Genomic DNA, 17,336 nt, shown 5'->3' on the forward strand with positions numbered 1-17,336 from the left:
GGAAGAAGGCTGGATGCCAATTGGATGCATGAAAGTTCTTGGCCTTGGATTCCTCCCTCCCCAAACTTTTTAGTCCCCCACAAGGCATGTTTCCTGCTCCAGAAGAGGCAGCTGATACTGTTTGTTCCATGCTGGCTGGGAGAGGATGGGATGAAGGATCAGAAAAATCCTTTGCACCTTCTGACAATATGGTGAGGCCATAGGATTGATGCCCAAGGCCATTTATACCTGTGGTCTTTTTCATTAAAAATGATACAAAACGGAATGGAACAGACCGAAACGAAATGGGATGAGACGAGGTGGAATGGGGCGAGGCAAAACGAGATAGACTGAGACGAGACAAGACGAGACGAGACAAAACAAAACAAAAGAAAACAAAACCAGGATCCGTGACTTTGTTAATTTTGCTTTGCTCTCTGCTGCTAGAGCAGCTCTTTGGTGGGAAGGGTCTACAAGGCAGATTTGGGGCACACGTGCTGACTGCTATCTGGAATTTCTTTGGACTAGACTCCTGGCAACCCCTAAAGCCTTCCGTTTTTTGAACCCAGTTGATCCTGGGTTCCCGTATGATCCTGCATGTTTGTGTGTGGAGTTTCATTCACGTGCCACCGTGTGATTTATAGGAATTTGAGGTGCCAGTGCTGAATCCCTCAGTCAAACGATGCAATTTGCTCAAACCAGAAAGGGAGAGATGAAACTGGGGCACGACCATGCCGTGGGGAGCACAGAAGCGCAGCTCCTCTAATTTCCAGTTTGGAGAATCGCCTAAATCTATTTGATGGTCCCCCCTTTGCCCTGCACTGCACGTAATGCAGAGCTGCGACTTGGTGCGCTTTTCGTGCTATTCGTGCCTGTGCTGTCCTCTTGTGATTAGAATTGTGGGGCTGGGCAGAATGGAGGGCCCTCCATAACACCTCTGTCATCCAGCCACCGCTCCAGCTGGGCGACCCCACGCTTGGTGGAGGGAATGTGTAGGAGAAACCCAACTGATTCCTGCAGGGGAGGTGTGGCATCTCTTGGCCAGGGGGCTGAAGGCCACTCTGGAGAAATTCTTGGCCAGTGGTGGGTGGAAGCAGAGGAAAAATGGGGCCTGCAAAACCAGTGCAGGTGAGCCATAAGCTTTCGTGATCAGCCACTAAGCCGCAGGAGAACCCTAAACTTTTTGGAAGGGGGGGGGGGGCGCTGCAAGGGAAAGAAAGAACCCATCAGATGATCCACGCCAGAGGAAGCAGAGATGACTATCAGGGGAACCCAAGAGGGATGGAAAACATCCTTTCGCCATGGGCCTCCCAGGGAGATGCTCACGGGATGGAACATCGCAGTGTTTTAATTACCTGCGCAAGTATGTATGGGGTGGCAGAGCCTGGGGAAAGGGGTGTAGGGTGCAGTGGGTGGGACCAGCCAGGGCGCCCCCATCCTTCCCCTCAGGAACCACAGCCATCGCAAGAGGACTGCGACACGAACATCTGAGAGGGCTGTTACATTAGTTGACACAACACTGAAGCAGAAAACCGGGGCAAAGGCTGAGAGGGGGATTATCTCTTTTCTGCTCCTTAAGTCAAGCCAACATCATTCCCAACATGAAAATGTTAGATGCAACATATAACCATGTCATCAAAAAGCAGCATACAAGAAGGAAGGGAACCAAGGAAAGAGAAAGGAAGACGAAGGGGGCGGGGTGGGGAGGATAGAAAGGAAGGGGAAGCGAGAGAGAGAAAGATGCCCCAGCTGTGCTCAGCAAGCCACTTCTACAGCTTTTCTCGTAGCCTACCTTTTAGAAGCAACAGATTACACGCTCTGTTTTAAATTTAAGTGGCGTGCACTTCCAATTTCAGCAGAAGTGCAGGGCAACCAATAAAAGCCAGCCATCCCTACTTTTTGCTCCCAGGCACCTTGGTGCATCCGATAAGACAGGAAGGAAAAAATAATTACATGCGTTTAATTAAGAGCCAAGGAGGAGAGTCCCAGCAATGTAGTGATATGGGCGGGAGGGGTGGGGTGGGGGGCGGGAGGCAAGAGAAGAGTCCTGGAGAGCTGCAGAAAAGGTCTGCCGCCTGCTGCTCGAAGACTGACTCGCCCTTAGCTGCCAGCGCATCTCCTCGCAGTTGGCAGAGAGAGCGGCCTTTTCAATTAGCGGGTTCTCGCAGAACGTTTGCTAAATGAAAAGACATTTCTGTGTGGCTCTCCATTTTGGGCAAAAGGCAAACAACACGCCTGCCGCCCTGTGCTTTGGAACCCAAGTGGGTGTCAAGCTGCGACAACGGACCGTATGATGGCTTCCGTTTGAGGCTCAGTCTGGACAAGACTGGGGTGGGTGGGTCCTCTGGCTGCACGGAGGGTGTTTCACCCCTTCTGGATGGGGCGGTCCTCCCCTGGAAGGAGCAGGCTCACAGCTTGGGGTGCTCCTTGCACCAACTTCGTTGCTTGAGGCCCACGGAGCCTCGAGGGCTTGTAGCATCTTCTTCCAGCTTTGGCTGGTGGCCCAGCTACACCCCTTCTGGACAGGACTGCTCACACCCCCACCCCTTTTCCTGCACTTCCCAGTAGGAGCAACATCTGAAGTCCCCGTGAAAATGCGACCCCAGGCATGTTGGGACGGAAAGGCCTGCATCTCCCAGTGGGTAGAGAATCGCAGGACAGGCTTCTGCTTAAGCACACCCAGAATCGCACTGCGTGTGCGTGGGAAGTGAGCATCGATCAGCGCTGGATCTTGGAGGCACTCTGGTCCAGCCCCTTGCTCATCAGGAGGGTCCCATGGGATCCAGTCCAGCATCCCGACAGATGCTCTGGGAGGTTCTCAGGCAGGGGACGAAGCGAGTCACCCTGCCGAGCATTTGGGATTCTCAGTTACTCCATCACGGCCCAAAGCTTGTCATCATGGTGTCTTGTGGTCATGAGTTCCATAAACTATGTGTTTTGTTCAGAAGGGTTTCTTGTCAGTATCCTGAAAGAGAGGGGTGTCTGTCTGTCTGTCTGTCTGCTGGGGGGACCTTGCAGGGGGTGGGGGGATACAGTCTGGAGGGGAGGGCCTTCCTTGCAAACCCCACTCTCCACTCGCAACTTTGCAGCTGTTCAGAGACAACATGGGCTCCCTGACCCAGATCTCTTGCTGAATGCCTGGTTTGTTTGTCTGTTCTCTCCCTCTCCGTCTCCCTCTCTTATGAATACAGCAATTACACTTAACCTTGATTATAAGCCTCCAGGGCCAAAGAGAAAAAGAAAAGGAAGATAGCGTGATGGCTAGGAGAAAACAAGCAGGTACGCGGCGATTTATTTATAGGTGGGTGTCAAAGTCTCACCCGAATCCTTAGAATCGCGTGTGTTTCAGCAAGTCTGTTTACCAGTGGGAGTTCACCACCCTCTCTGAATGAAAAAAAAGCTCCTTCTTCTCACCACAAACCACAAGAGTGGAGAAATTCAGCCACAAAAGAAAGGACATTTCCATTCTGCTGAAGGTCAGCTTTGCTAGGGTTGTTTGCAAGGTCCAGGTCCTGCCTTTTCCTTCTTTCTAAAGTAATTAAGAATGGGGCGGGGGAGGAAGCATTTGCTTGCTTTGTGTGATATAGATGGGGGCCAGAAAGGGGGGCGCAGACAAGCCACACTTGGCACCCCCAGCAGCATGCAAGGCTGTGGAAATAATTGCCTGCCTCGGGTTGCCAGCCGTGTGGGGCGACAAAACACCTGAGCCATGTAATTGCTTCCTGGAGACGGCCGTATGGCTCTCGCACGCACACACGCACGCAACCACGCTCTTTGGAGGGAAGCAGCGGGCTTCCAGCGAGCAGCGGCAGAATAAAGGGACCCGGTTTCCGGGCAGAAGCTGCTACTGGGAAAGGTCACTAGCTGACCTGTGGCTCGGTCTGGACCCTGGATGGCTGTGCCAGTCCTAGGAGCAATTCCTCCACTTGTCCTGCTTTCTGACGAGTCTCTGAACATGTGTATACTACGACCCTAAGTGGGTAGGGAGTGCTGAGTGCAGCTTCATGAAATGCATTAAGTTTCTAGTCTCTACGGTGGAGAAAAATTATGCTTAGTTGATTGTTTCAGGAATCTCAAAAAACAGGGGCTGTGGAACGTGTTTTGCAGTGGGGCAGATAGACGTGGGGCCTTTGGCATCCCAGATAACTCCTGGCCTCTTCCCACGAAGGGATCAAGTAGTTATGTAGGACCAGGGCAAACCAGTCACGTTCTGACTTGGCCAGTAAGCTGTACGGAGGAGACAATCCTACACACGCTTCTCTGTTGAGCACACTGGGGCTTACTCCTGCGTAAGGGCACGTGACCTGCAGTCCGTGTGACTGCAGGCAGCCTCACCATTTACAGCCTTTAAGAAACTCAGCACAGGCTGGGGCTCTCCAGACCTCAGTTCCCATCAGCCCCAGCCAGCACAGGCAATGGTCAGGGACGCTGGGCATCGTTGCTGAAGGCTCTAGGTTGGGAAACACACGCCGGCAGGATCAGGTGCTGCATCAGGCCAAAGGGCCACCAACTGCTCCCGCAGTGTCTCTCTGGCTGAACTACACCTTCCTCCTCCATCTGTGACTCCATCATCTAAGCAGAGACCCCGGGGGGGGGGGGGGGGGGGCGCCCGGGGTGCCTTGGCCCCCCCGGCGGCCGCCCGCCTGTGGCACTGCCCCCCCCCCCCCCCGCTTCCCCACACGTCACTCACCTAGAACACCGGTGGCTTCGAGGCCGCCAAACTGCTGCATGGCCGTGATGGCCTTGGTCAGCTCCTCTTGAGTCTGCAGCTGTCCTGTGATGGGATCCGGCGGGGGCAGATAGCCGAATTTCGTCAGCCAATCCTGTTAAGGACAAGTGGGAGAGCGGGGAGAGGTTGAGAGTAATTCAGCACGGCAAAGGGTCTCTCCAGCGGCACCTCGCCCGCCCGCCCGCCCTCCATCGCACCCGGCTTCCCCAGCAAATGGCGTGGCTCTCGTTAACAAATGAATGTGTCGGAACAGATCTCCCTACATTACTTTAAGTAATGGAATCCTCTGACCTTCATGCATCCCGGGCTGACATTTAATTTTCCCAACCAGAGACAGAAACACCTTTGCATACGGTGAGCGCAGAGGCGGCGAGCTCGGGGAGCGCCTCGGCTGGCGGCTTGCAAGCTTGTCATTGGAGGGGGCTTGTCAGGCAGCCGCTCAACCAGCTGGCCCTCAGCGCAGGGGCCACGGAAGGACTCGCACGGAAACGTGGACAGCAGGATAGCGCCGGACAACGAGCGGATAAGCCTGCAGGCATTGCTGTGAGGCCTCAAAGCGCAAGAGGGCCTTGTTGCTTCGGAAGCTTCGATGCTTTGCATGGGAGCGTGAGCAGAGGGGGTGGTCGCCACAAGGCAGAGGGGGGCGCTTGATTGCAGAACGAAAGCTTCATGCAGGAAGAGTTGCGGTGGAGCCGCAGCAGGGGGGAGGCACACACGGGCCAAACGCCAGCTCAGCTGCGGGAATCAGACGCAAAGGGTCCCTGGGATTTGGCCTTGGTTCCCCTTGTGGGCAGCAGGGGGCAGGCAGATGCCCCAGGCAACAGGGCTCAAGGCAAGGGGGAGGCAGCACTGCTGAGGGTCCAGGCAGCAGGGTCAGAGGCAAGGAACAGGCCACGTCAGGATGCAGGGGGGGCAGCAGAACAAGGCCAGGGCATGGCCAGGAGCAAGCTGAGGCCAAGAACCAGAACGGCAGAGCAGGCACCCGGCACCTGGGGCAAGTCACCAGCCCTGCAGCCCTCGGCCGAATCGAAACCCCCTTTGCATGCAATCTGTTCAGCTTTCTGGCACGCGTGTTCTCTTCCCTCCTTGGCAGCCAGCAGTGTGGGGAGGAAGAGGCAGTGGGGGAGAGAAAAGAGGAAGGTGAAACGGAATCGCTCCAGCCACTGGCAACTTATGACCCCAGACAGATTACGTAGGAGGGAAGGTAGCCCTTGACAGAGAGATTGGTTGAGCTACCTTAGAAGATGCTGGATGGGGCTGAAGGGAAGCTACCCCACGGCATGAATCTAGCAACAGCTTTCTGAGTCATTCGCGGCACTGCGGGGCCTGGGGCAGCTCCCCCGCAAATTCCTAGGCTGGAAGCTGCGGATTCGGTTCCTTCCTTTGAAGAACTGGAGTCCTGGCCAGTCGCGTGCTGAATCTTCTGGTGGTGGGAAGGAAGGTTCTTCCCCAGGCCAAGCCAGAGGCTGGCGTATGGAGGGGTGGAACATAAAGCCCCTGGGAGGTCTCTTCTGCTTGCAGCATTGGGCTGTCTCTGGATTGCAGCCCCAACAGCTACCGCAACTAGTCTTTTGGGCGAGAGGCTGCGGGCCGGTTGCTGTGGGTCTTACAGGTAAAGCCAGCTGCTTCCAGAATAAGCGATCCTCAGCCGCCTACCCCAGAAGGAAGATCCCACACCTGTGATAGGATAAGCATGGCGGATCAACGTCGCAGTGATGGGTTTTCCTCCTCCACCGGCGCTGCCACCATCAGCACCTCAGTGCAGTGTTCGGGGCCCGTGTTCCTTTCGCTCGTCCCTGGATTTTCACCCCATGCCTGTCTTCCATCTCCAGAGGAAATGGGGCCCCCGTCCATGACGACTGGCGGGACAACAGCCACTTTCTTCAACGGTGGACGAGATGTATTGAGCTATTGAGCTGCTAAGGGTTGCTACTGAGCCGGGCTTTTAACTTGGTCAATACCCCATTAACTTCTGTCTCGCCAAGATTGATGCCAAACATCCACACTGGAGCGCCTGGCTGCTCCGCAGCTCCATTACACCCCAGAAGGCCTTGGCGTGGCAGAGCAGACCACTCCCAGGTTCACGATGCTGCGTACGAAGCAGGGATGTGGGCACCGGCCGCCTCTCCTTCTTCCCCACCCCTCTCACGGGCAACTTTTGGGCTGCTGTGCCAGATCCGGGAGGAGATGCACAGTCTGTGAGAGTCCGCAGACGTCCCTTCTGCTCGGCTTGCTTTGGAGGACTGGGCTGCCCCGAAGAGGAAGCCTGAGCGTGCTTGGAGGGCCGGATTCTGAATGGGTCGCTCCCGACCCCACCGGCAGAGGCCACGGCCGTCCTGCCCCCTGGCTCTCCTGCTTGCCAAGGAGCAAGCCGTGGGCGACGATGCGCAAGAGGAGCGGCTGGTGGCGGTGAGGGCGAGAAGGCGCGCAGAGTGGACCTGCGCTTAGAGGTGCAGGAGCAGCCCATGCAAGCGGCCTTTGCCTCTGCTGTGTCTCACACCCTGCAATCCTCTGAAGGCCATTTTTGTCCACCTAGACTTCGCACTGGGATCCTCGGGCTGGGGCTCCGAGGATCCTATGGTCTCCCAGTTGAAATCTGTGGGCGCGGGATTGCACTCTCAGTGAGGGAGGGGCTCCATCGATAGTGTTTTGGCCAGGAGCCTTCAAAAGCCCGCAACTGACAAGGCACCCATTCATACATCACTGCTTCCACTGGGCCCCAGGATTCATGCAGTGAGCCTCATGGCCCAGGGAAGAACAGCAGCCAGACCTCCCACAGGTCCCAGTTTGACTGCCACCTCACTGTTGGGCTTTATAGAGCAGCACCAGCACCTCAAACTGGAAGTCCACCAGCAGCAAAGGCAGTTAACCACAGCAAGAATGCCGCAAACATCTTAATCTCCTGGAATGCAGCACAACAGCCTCACGAGGTGGGACAGACTGACATTAAGCACCTGTATCACCTGCAAGGAAAGCCAAGCACATCTCAGTAGTCAGTTCTGGGAGTGGGTGCAACGGCCTGGACCTCCGCAGCCCACACCCCACCCTCCCAACAGCCTTACAGAGAGAGCTTGACCTTACGAAAAACACGATCCTCCAGTTCCTGTGGATTTGGACCCAGGTCCGCCCCTCCATCCAAATCGACTGCTCCGTATCCATTCCACAAGGCTGCCCAGCTCCAAAGTTTCCCAAGTTTTACGCACACTCGAGCGCAACGCAGTCTCGTTTTCACAGCGTCTGCAGAATATTTGACATGCACGATGCCGCATCTCCAGTTCTGAACGCTCCCCCACTCAACAGCAACTTTTAAATAATGACAGCAATAATAATAATAATAAAAATCAGATGTACCAGCTTTACTGCTGAATGCTAAAGAGTTTACAACCCCCCTCCCCGCCCTTCTGCCATTGTTTAGATGTTCAGCAAAAAGAAGAAAGAAGTTAGAAGTGCTGGGATGGCAAAAATGCTCGAGACGTTTTCTCTTCTCCCTGAAACTTTGCTTCATGTCACTTCCCCTTGTAAACACAGCTGGGGCAAGAGCCCGCCATGTCCTTTGCTGCTGAGCAGAGAGCTGCTTTAGATGGAAAATGTATCTTCTGGGCGAGATACTGATGGCATCTGCAGCTTTTTTGCTCAAAAGCTCCCCTACCCCAAAGTTTTCCTCTGTCGCTCCAGAGGGTGAGAATGGCCACCAGCTGTTCTCTCTGCACAGTTTGCTCCTGTTTGTGAAGCTGGTTGTCTCACACCTTCCCTGAGCCCCTATGTGTGCGTGGTGGAATCTGTGGGGCAGAGGAGAAGGGCAGGTATTTTTAACTGAAGTAGAAACTAGGATTACCCATACCCCATGCATGTAGTTTAGGTCAAATGCAATCCCGTAAAGCTTGCGTCTGGCATCAGCATAACCAACCCACTTTTTCCTGACAAGGAACCAAACACTGCTCACAGAGTTCTCCCCACCTCTCCATTTTATGTTCAGAACAACCCTGCAGGGGAGGCTAGGCTGAGAGCCAGGGACTGGAAGGCAGACCAACATCCTAACAAAGATTCTCATGCTGGCCCACCGGCTAGTCTGGTCCTCGCTTTCAAATCCAAACAACCTGACAGCATCCTCACAAATAAAAACAGGAACTTTGGCTCGGGATTCCAAATGGCTGCATAATTTCTCTCCCCACTGTTGCTTATTTAAAGGTGAAGGGTTCACAGGATGCCCCCCCACCCACACACACACAAATAGTTCTCATGGAATTACAATGTCTGTAGTGCTGATGGTTCATCACTAATATTGTTTACTTCCATTTTTTCTTTTTCTTTTGAAAAAAGAACCTTTCCTTTCTGCATGCAGTTTAATAAAATGCTTTGATAGTAGTGAGCTCAGTACGTTGTCATTTTTTTTTTTCATTCTAGAAGGCAGAATCATCGAAGTAAATGTAGTAATTTTCAAATTGCTCAGCTTAATGTGTTTTTCTTCTTGGTTCCCCTGCTGCTTCTGGTGACCAAAATATATTATTGAAAAAGATGTTTGAAAGGGAAAGGCTTTCAACCTTCAAAAACTGAAGTTAAAAGTGACCCCCAAAAGAACGATTCCTACTCCGCAGTTGTTTTACTAACCAAAGGCAAGTGTTTTTTAACCCTGCTGAAATTTATTTTCCACATTTCTATACCACCCAATAGCTGGAGCTCTTTGGGTGGTTGACAAAAATGCAAGCCATAAAATAGCACATGATAAAATGGAATATAGACTTTAAATGTTTAAAGTGACAGTATGAATTAAAAATATCCAAATAACCAAATAAAACCTAGCAGCAGTGTAAAGGTTTAAAATAAAGATCTAAAGCAGAAACGGAAAGATTAAAATGCCTGGGAAAATAATGCTGCTTTGGGCCAGTGGAAATTCTGGGATGGTTTTCAAGGCAGCTCCGTCTAGGGCACACTGCAGCAATCCAGACCAGTGGATACAGAGCAGGAGAAGGGAAGCTACACTCCCTCTGTCCCACTAAGGGTGATGTTAATCAGTCTGCACCGATAAGACGAGCGTCGCCAAATCCACCTGGGATGCCGCTGGCTCCAGGTGCACCCCCAAACTACAAACCCGGTTGTTTAGGGGGAGCAGACGGTTGGGGATTACTCATTTGTGCAAGCGAAACACCTAAGCGACAGTCGCTCCGTCTTATCTGGGTTGGGTCTCAGTTGATTTGCCCTCATCCAGTTCAGCACTACAGCCAGGGCCTCACCTGGATTTGATGGAAAGGAGAGGTAGGAACGGGAAGCTTCTGCATACGCTGGCATCGCGGCCCACGACGCTGGACCACTTTGGTTTTCATGCGGATACTAAACTGCACGGAGGAGAGAAGAGAACCCCAGTGGAGTGATGGGCACTTCACGGAGGAACGCCGTGCCACAGAACAAGAGATTCCCATCTCGTCAGGGTCAAAATGTACCCATTATGCAGAATGAAATGGAGGCAGTGGGGATAGAATTGTACACTGCACCACTTCAGACGGTAAGGATCATGCAGGGTTAGAACATGCTTCCTCCCCCATCTGGAGGGAACAGCTTCCTCCCCCTCATAATTTTATCCTCATACCCTGTGAGATAGTTTAAGCGGAGAAATGATGATTGGTCTAAAGTGAGCATCATTTATAGTTTACTGGCAAAGAGTAAAGATTTCCTCAAGTTCCACTGGCATCTCTGTGGGGGAAAAGTTGTGGGAAAAACACTCTGCACATGCCCAAAAGCCACCAAGCCAAGACGCCAACTTTCCTCATGCTAGCAACCCCTGTCTCTAGAGATGGGGTTGGGCTCCTGGCGCATGCCAACGCCACCAAGAAGTCACATCCTGCTAACATGCGCTCCAAACTTCCTGGTGAGAATTTAGCTCACCTTTCAAGCTCTCCAGCTTGACAGAAAGCGAGTCCTGTCTCCACTCCAAGGAAACAGCTTTTCTCGCTTGTTGTTAGCTTGGCAGATTTCCCTTCCTCCTACTAGTTCTTGCAATTATTTCCAGCCCGGGCTCGGAACAATGCCCGTTAATTAGAAGGATGCATATGGAAGGGCCCCCCCTCTGGCTGTCTCCAAGGAATGCATCTTTGCTGGAGAGGTTAATACCTCCTTCATCCCCTTCTTGGGCTGTTCAAGGGCCAGTGCTCCTGCTCAAAAGGTTGACACGCACCTCTCTAATGAGCCACCATCTGCAGATCATCCGCTGATTAATTCATTAGGCAGCAATGCTGGAAAGGGCCCAGGACGCAGCCACTGAACCAAGAGGGTGGCTTCGTTAGTTGGAGCCCAAGGACTTGACTTGAAACCTGGGACTTCTACTTACTTACTCATTTATTACACTTTTATCCCGTTCCAGGTGCCCCCTTCCACTTCCTTCCAAGAATTGCAAGCCGGTGTGGGCGGAAATGCCACTGCTTGCAAAATCCATCCCCACCACACACATGGCCACTCCCTTCCCCAGTTTGGAGCCTTTCTAGGTGGTTTTGGCCTACATCTCCCAGCATTCCTGGCCATTAGCCACACTGACTGGGGAAGAGGGAAGCTGAAGTCCAAAGCAACCCCTGGGCACCTGTTTGAGGAAAGCCGTTGCTTCCGTCTCTTCCATGAGTGCGCAAATGACATTTCTGCGCCTTTGCCACGCTGCAGAAAATGCCCCCAGCAAATCCAGAACCATGTAGCAAAGGGGGCGCTGAGCCTCTTCCAGACTGAATCCCCAGTTGGAGAAGCGCTCGGTGGCTGGGGAGCACATCCCATGGCAGCTTCTATGCTCCCTCTCCAAAAATCCCCTTTGCCAGTTGAACGACACACCAAATCAGAAACGCTTGGACCCGAGCTTGGCCTAAGCTGGCTCCTGCCGCAGAAACTCTCGGCCTGGACTCCTTGGTGCCGCAGGGAGCTTGTGACACGAAGCTCATCGGCTTGACGAGGAAGCAGCCAGCTCTGGCGGCAGCCCGTCGCTTGCGATCATCTTACAGACAACTGCAGCAAAAGCGAGAGATTTGGTCTTCCCTCTGTTTCCCTTCATTCCTCATCTGCCAAAGAGCTTCCTGCCTCTCCGTGTCCCTCTTAGTGCTGGAAAAGCAGATCTTGCCACCTGATGGGTTTCCGTGAAAGCAAGAGGCCAAGCAGCTCACGCTATAGACCCGTGAAGGGAACCGAGGAACGCCACAACGGGGCCGCTGCTTGGCTTCCGACCTTTAGCAGCCACATCGCTTTTATCCTTCCGTCTGGATGCGACTTTGTCTCCCCAAACACTGCCTTGTTTCAGCAAACACACAAGTACAGTTTGTTCCCAGCGAAGTCATTAAAACGCTGTTCTAAAATGCCGTGTAGGTGAAGGCTGGCAGGTCAAAGAAGTCTCAGAGAAGCAGAGGCTTCTTCTCCAAAGGGTGAAATATCGAAATTAGCCTCTGTCTAGGGGGCTCCTTTGCATCCGAAGAGGTGGGTGTGGGGAGAGAACCCTGGAGAAGGATATTTCTGGAGCCCGCCTTTGGCAGGTAGGACTCCCGTTAAAAATAAAACGTAAGAGGGCTTCCACTGCGGGAGACGCTGCTCACACCTCCCACTCGTGTGTGGGTGGTGCAGCTTTTGACTGCACGAGGAGAGTACCCAGAGGCTAAGCGGTGGAAACGTAAGAGCGTAAGCCGCACCGATTCGAGCAGAACTCAGGCACACTGTGCGAGGTAGGAGCACCCTCGCCCCCCAAACGCATAAAGATAACATGGGGTGCTGCCAGTCCGAGTGGGCGAGTGAAAAAGAGCTCCACTCGGGAACATGGGATGTGGATGCATTTGTGGGTTAGGAGCCGCATGTGGCTGGAACAGCGGTGCTTTGGTGCTTGGCCCAGAGATGCCGACTGGGGCCCTCCCACAATGCATCTCTCTTCTCGGCAGGGATTGTGCCAAAACGTCTTTCTCAGCACTGCTGTCAGTCGAAGGCTTGCTGGGCAGAGGGCAGGCCGTGGGGTTCGTGCTCCTCCGCCTTACCACCTCCATCGTCAGTCTGGGCCAGAGGAGAGTGGGGTAAAGAGGCAGCTTGAACAGAGAGGTTGCAGGGATGTGCTGCCAGGTGGGTCCAGCCAGAGGGAACTGCAGCCAGTGGGCCAGGGAATCCCTCTTTGCTGACTTTCCCAGGGCCTGTGCTATTGGGCTCTGAAGCAGGGGAAGAGGCGATGGACAGGCAGGAGGATCCAAGGGGGCAGGAGCCCTTGAAGTTCGCTACCGGAGTTTCCCAGGTAGCGAACTTCTGGGCAGACAAGGCTTTGGAAGAGATGGGAGGAAGCCCAGGAGGGGAGGGATAGTGGCTGACTTGCCCAGCCCTGGACCCCATGACGAGGCGCCGGCAGAGACGAGCTGCTCTGTTTGCAGGCCTGTGTGCATCCAAAAGCTTCTTGGAATTGCACGGATTAGCTCACACAAACAACAGGAGCCCACCATCTGGGCGAGACTTGCTAGCCAGGCACAGCTTTCCGGTCTTCCCTTTACTGTCGGCTGGACCCCAAGTCAGGTCAGCCGCAATCCCCTCCTCCCCTCCCCTCCCCTGCTTGGATGGAGGGGCTCTGACCGTCCCCACAGTTGTCCCAGATCAGGGCAGTCTGGGCACAGAGCTCCGCACACCGCGCGAGTCCAGCAACAGAGCAGCAACCCGTCCAGCCTTCCTGGACCATTTGGGGCCGGGGAAGGGGATCTTCCCAGCAGATGCGCTGCGTTCTCTGAAGCTCAACGCAACAGCAAGAGATGGGCCCTGCCACCGGCCCCAATCCATGCTGCAAAGGCTCACCAGTGAGCACGGGGGGCGGGGGGGGGGCATTCACCATGGCAAGCAACCTTGTGGATCCTTCCACAAAAGAGATACGAAGAGGCAACCACGGGCCACCGACTCACCACAGTGAACAGCCCTGCTCCTGCCGTGTTTATTTCCCCCCAAGTCTCCCGGTGCGCAACACGACACCCCCTCTCTTCCTTCCACTAGGTTAATGAGTTGCATTTAAACTCCGTGTCTCCCCCTTTGCTACTCAATTAGCCATGTCTTTAGCGAGGTGGCAATTTCCTGCTCATGTAGGCTAATAAGCTCCTTTGCTTGCGACGACTGTTCATTTCACATCGGCCATGTTGCTCTCGATTCCCCATGGCAGTTTTTCTTGTGCTTGTACGCTGCCCTGCTACTCCTGATCATATGACAGCGAAGGCTTGGCCCCGTGTGGGAGAGGCGATGCCTCCAGATGCCGATTGCAGCGTGATGCTTGCAAAAACAGAAGCAGCGCCAGCTTGGAAACAGCCACTCGCCTGTGGAGGGTTAGAGTAACCTGCAGGCAGCAGGAGGGAAAGGGGGCTTGCTGTCCTTCTTGCTGGTGGTTGCTAATGCACGGACGGATGATGCTACGGTGGACTTCTTTGTAAGTCTGTCCTAAATGGCACGCCTGCGCCACAATGTACGCAATAGGATATAAAAAGACAGCTCTTGGGAATCAGTGGGGACGCCTGCCCAGGCAGAAGGGCGTCTGTGAGCACATATGCAGGAGGACCACGAGTCCCATGCCAGTCTTGTCTGCAAAACAAATCCCTGGGCTCAGAATTCGTGGATTCTGCTGTTGCGGTGATGTGCCATCGAGCTGTCTCCAATTTATGGTGACCCAATGAGCAAAACCCCTCCAAGATGTCCTATCCATGGCAGCCCTGCTCAGCTCTTCCAAATTCAAGGCCGTGGCTTCCCTAATGGAGTCAATCCATCTTATATTTGGTCTTCTTTTTCTTCTGCCTACCAAGATTGTCTTCTCCAGGGAGTTCTGTCTTGTCAGGATGTGCTTGGATTCTGAGGGCAGTGTTTTTGTACCAGACCCTGGTTTGCTGAGTCTGGGGTCCTACTAAAAGTTCAAGCCAGCTAAACTCCAGCAAGGCATTCCCGTTTCTCCATCCTTGCCCTCTCTCTCTTTCTTCCAGCTGACACTCCATCTTGCATGGCTATTGAACCATACTGGGTCCTTGCTGGGCTGATTTGCTCCAGGGTCTTGTGCAGAGGGAGGCCTTCCCTTTCCCCTCCTCCCTTTTAACTGGAGACTGAAGGCAGGACCTTCTGCAGGTGCTGTGCTACTCTTGAAGCACAATCCCCATGATCCCAAGCTCATACATCGCACAAAGGCGCTGACGGGAATCACAGCCCAGCAAGCAGCCAAAACCTATCCTCCCGGAGCTTAAACCTGCTGGATCCAATCCTGCCTCCTGGGGTATCAAAGTGCCAGTTTTCACTTTCCTCTCCATGGGAGCCCCCCAGGGGGAATCCTAGACTCCCCCCAGATTGGAAGATTAAGGCCATGCTGTAGACTGCCAGAGAGCCTCGGCCGAGGGGCAGGACAGAAATGCACTGCATCATAGTAAATAACGACAGAGGCCGTGCATTCCGTGGGACCCCTTGCCTCGCTTTGTGCTCGACAGCCTGCGAGCTCCGTTTGCAGCTGGCCAGAGGGCTGATGCAATACGCTCTGATGTTCACGTTGGGACGATCTGACCCTGGGGTGCCGAGTGCCTCTAGTCTATTTCCAGCAGCGGCTTTGACGGAACGTGTCAGAAAAGGGGGCATTTACACCTCGTGCTTGCTTTTGGAGGAGCACCAGGCTGTCTAAACACCCAGCACACCCCCGTGGGCAGGTGGCGATTCTCCCAGGCCCCCTCGATCATGTCCCGCTTGTTTAAGCGCGAGAGAAGCAACTGTCGGGGCCCTGCAGTCTCTCCTCCCAAATGCCAAGAGACTTGGGTGGAATCCAATCCAGTCACACCGAGAAGCCGTTCTCACAGTTAGACACACAAACTAGTTCGGTTCCAAGCGCTGCCAGATGGAGGGAGCGAGCAAAGTGCCAGTGCGCGGGACACGCTCCCATCTGCCACAGCACGCTCCCAAGTGTGCAACACGTGCAACACACTGGACAGACGCGGGCCTGTTGTGACTTAGAGGGGGCGTAAGTGGCGGTCTCAGGTTTCTCTGTGAGGGCGGCTTTGGGCAAGATGCCCCAGGAAGGGGGGCTTCCTATGCAGTCCGACTTCCTTTTCATCATGGTTGCCCCGACCCTCCGGGGCACTCTGCCACTGGGAAACGGAAAAGGTGAATGGGGGAATGATGGGTGTTGTAGTCCGACTGCTTGCAGAGCTGTTCTTTCTTAGTTGCTGTTCTGAACAGCATCCTGTCAGGCTTCCCCCACTGCCCGTGGGCCAAAAGCACGACGAACTGGCTGACGATGCAATGCAGACGTAATTAATTTCCCCCACCTCACCACTGTTAAAGCGGGCGAGAAGGCTGCAGAATTCAATCATGCTCAACAGTCATTTCTGGTTTAGCCATGCAACTATTTCAAAGGTCAGCGGATGGTGGGGGGGGGCAGGACCCTGAAAGGGAGTCCTCCTGAGCCTTGATTTAAACTGCTGGAAGTTGGCCGTGGGCAGCTGAGCAGCGATGGACAGATGCAGAACAGCAGTGCTTCATGCCCCTGATGGACCGACATTTATTGCAGAGCAGAGATGACTGTTGGAAAGGTTTTGAGCACATGGGGCTCTTCCTTTGGGCTCTCTGGTACAGGGTCCCGGGTTCAAGATGCACATGAGAGGGTAAGCACTGTGTGGGTACAATGTTTGAATGCACTGGGCTTTCGGGAATATCTTCTTCCCTGGCATGTGTTGCATTTACCCTTTGCGTGGACCCACACCAATCACGACATTCTGCAGCTTTAGATAACGCACCGTACAAGTAATGCAGCTTTAGATAACGCAACGCACAAGAGAGACCTGTTGCAACACGGTGCAATGCACCACATTCCTACCAGGACTGCTTCCCACTCAGTTTCACATCAGTTTACCTGGAAATCTGTATTCCTCCCAGCCATCACCCGCGTTTTCCATTTTTTTTATTCCTATCCGACTGGTACACCACATTCTGTGGTCACAACACGAGTTCTTTCCTCACCCTGTTGCTTTTCTTTGTGTAGGAAGAGAACGGCTCCTCAGGGGTTTAAAAACATTCCTTCTCCTACCGCTGCAAACATCAGGGGCATTCCCTGCCCCGTGCATGCAGATAACTCCCTCTCATCCCCCACCAGCCTGTTCTGGCTCCATTACCATCCGCATTCCCCACCGGAATTTGCTCTTCGAGGGAAGAGATCGTTCTTTTTAAGTGAATGGTTCTGAATATATTCCTGCGGTATAATTGCCCTGTAAATGAAACAGGCCAACAGTGACTAAGGCTCACACTGTGGCTCCTGAGCTCCAAGGTTTGCACCTGGCACGGGTTGATGGGTCATGGGAATGCTGGAAAAACCAAGAGATCGAGAATGCTTCGTTCTCGCCCATTCCAGGTCTATTCGGTCAAGATATTCCCATGGTCAGTCACACTGTAAATTGCCCAGGATGATGGGGAGGAAAGACAGCATAGTGTATTGGTTAGAGCATCAGACCAGGACTCAGGAGATCAGGGTTCTAGTCCTCACTCAGCCATGAAGGAATGTTGATCCTGTGTGTGGGTGTGCTGTGAGAAAGTCAAACTCCATGTCAGGCACTGGGAACAAACTGGCAATGTCACGCCACCCTGAGAAAATTCATAGCATGACTGCACTTAGAATATGGTGCACAGCTCTGGTTGCTACACC

The 17,336-nt window shown here is 53.7% G+C and overlaps 1 protein-coding gene across 1 annotated transcript in view; it reads right to left on the bottom strand.

The window, feature by feature from the left end:
* The window catches only part of MMP17 (matrix metallopeptidase 17), an 82,539-nt gene that overhangs the window by 18,851 nt on the left and 46,352 nt on the right, over window positions 1-17,336 (bottom strand). Inside the window, exon 2 of the mRNA XM_044440940.1 lies at window positions 4,670-4,802. Coding sequence (XP_044296875.1) covers window positions 4,670-4,802 — 133 coding nt within the window. The remainder of the gene's footprint in view (window positions 1-4,669; window positions 4,803-17,336) is intronic.

Source organism: Varanus komodoensis, unplaced genomic scaffold, assembly GCF_004798865.1.
Source record: "Varanus komodoensis strain SLA01 unplaced genomic scaffold, ASM479886v1 scaffold38, whole genome shotgun sequence".
Classification (NCBI taxonomy): domain Eukaryota; kingdom Metazoa; phylum Chordata; class Lepidosauria; order Squamata; family Varanidae; genus Varanus; species Varanus komodoensis.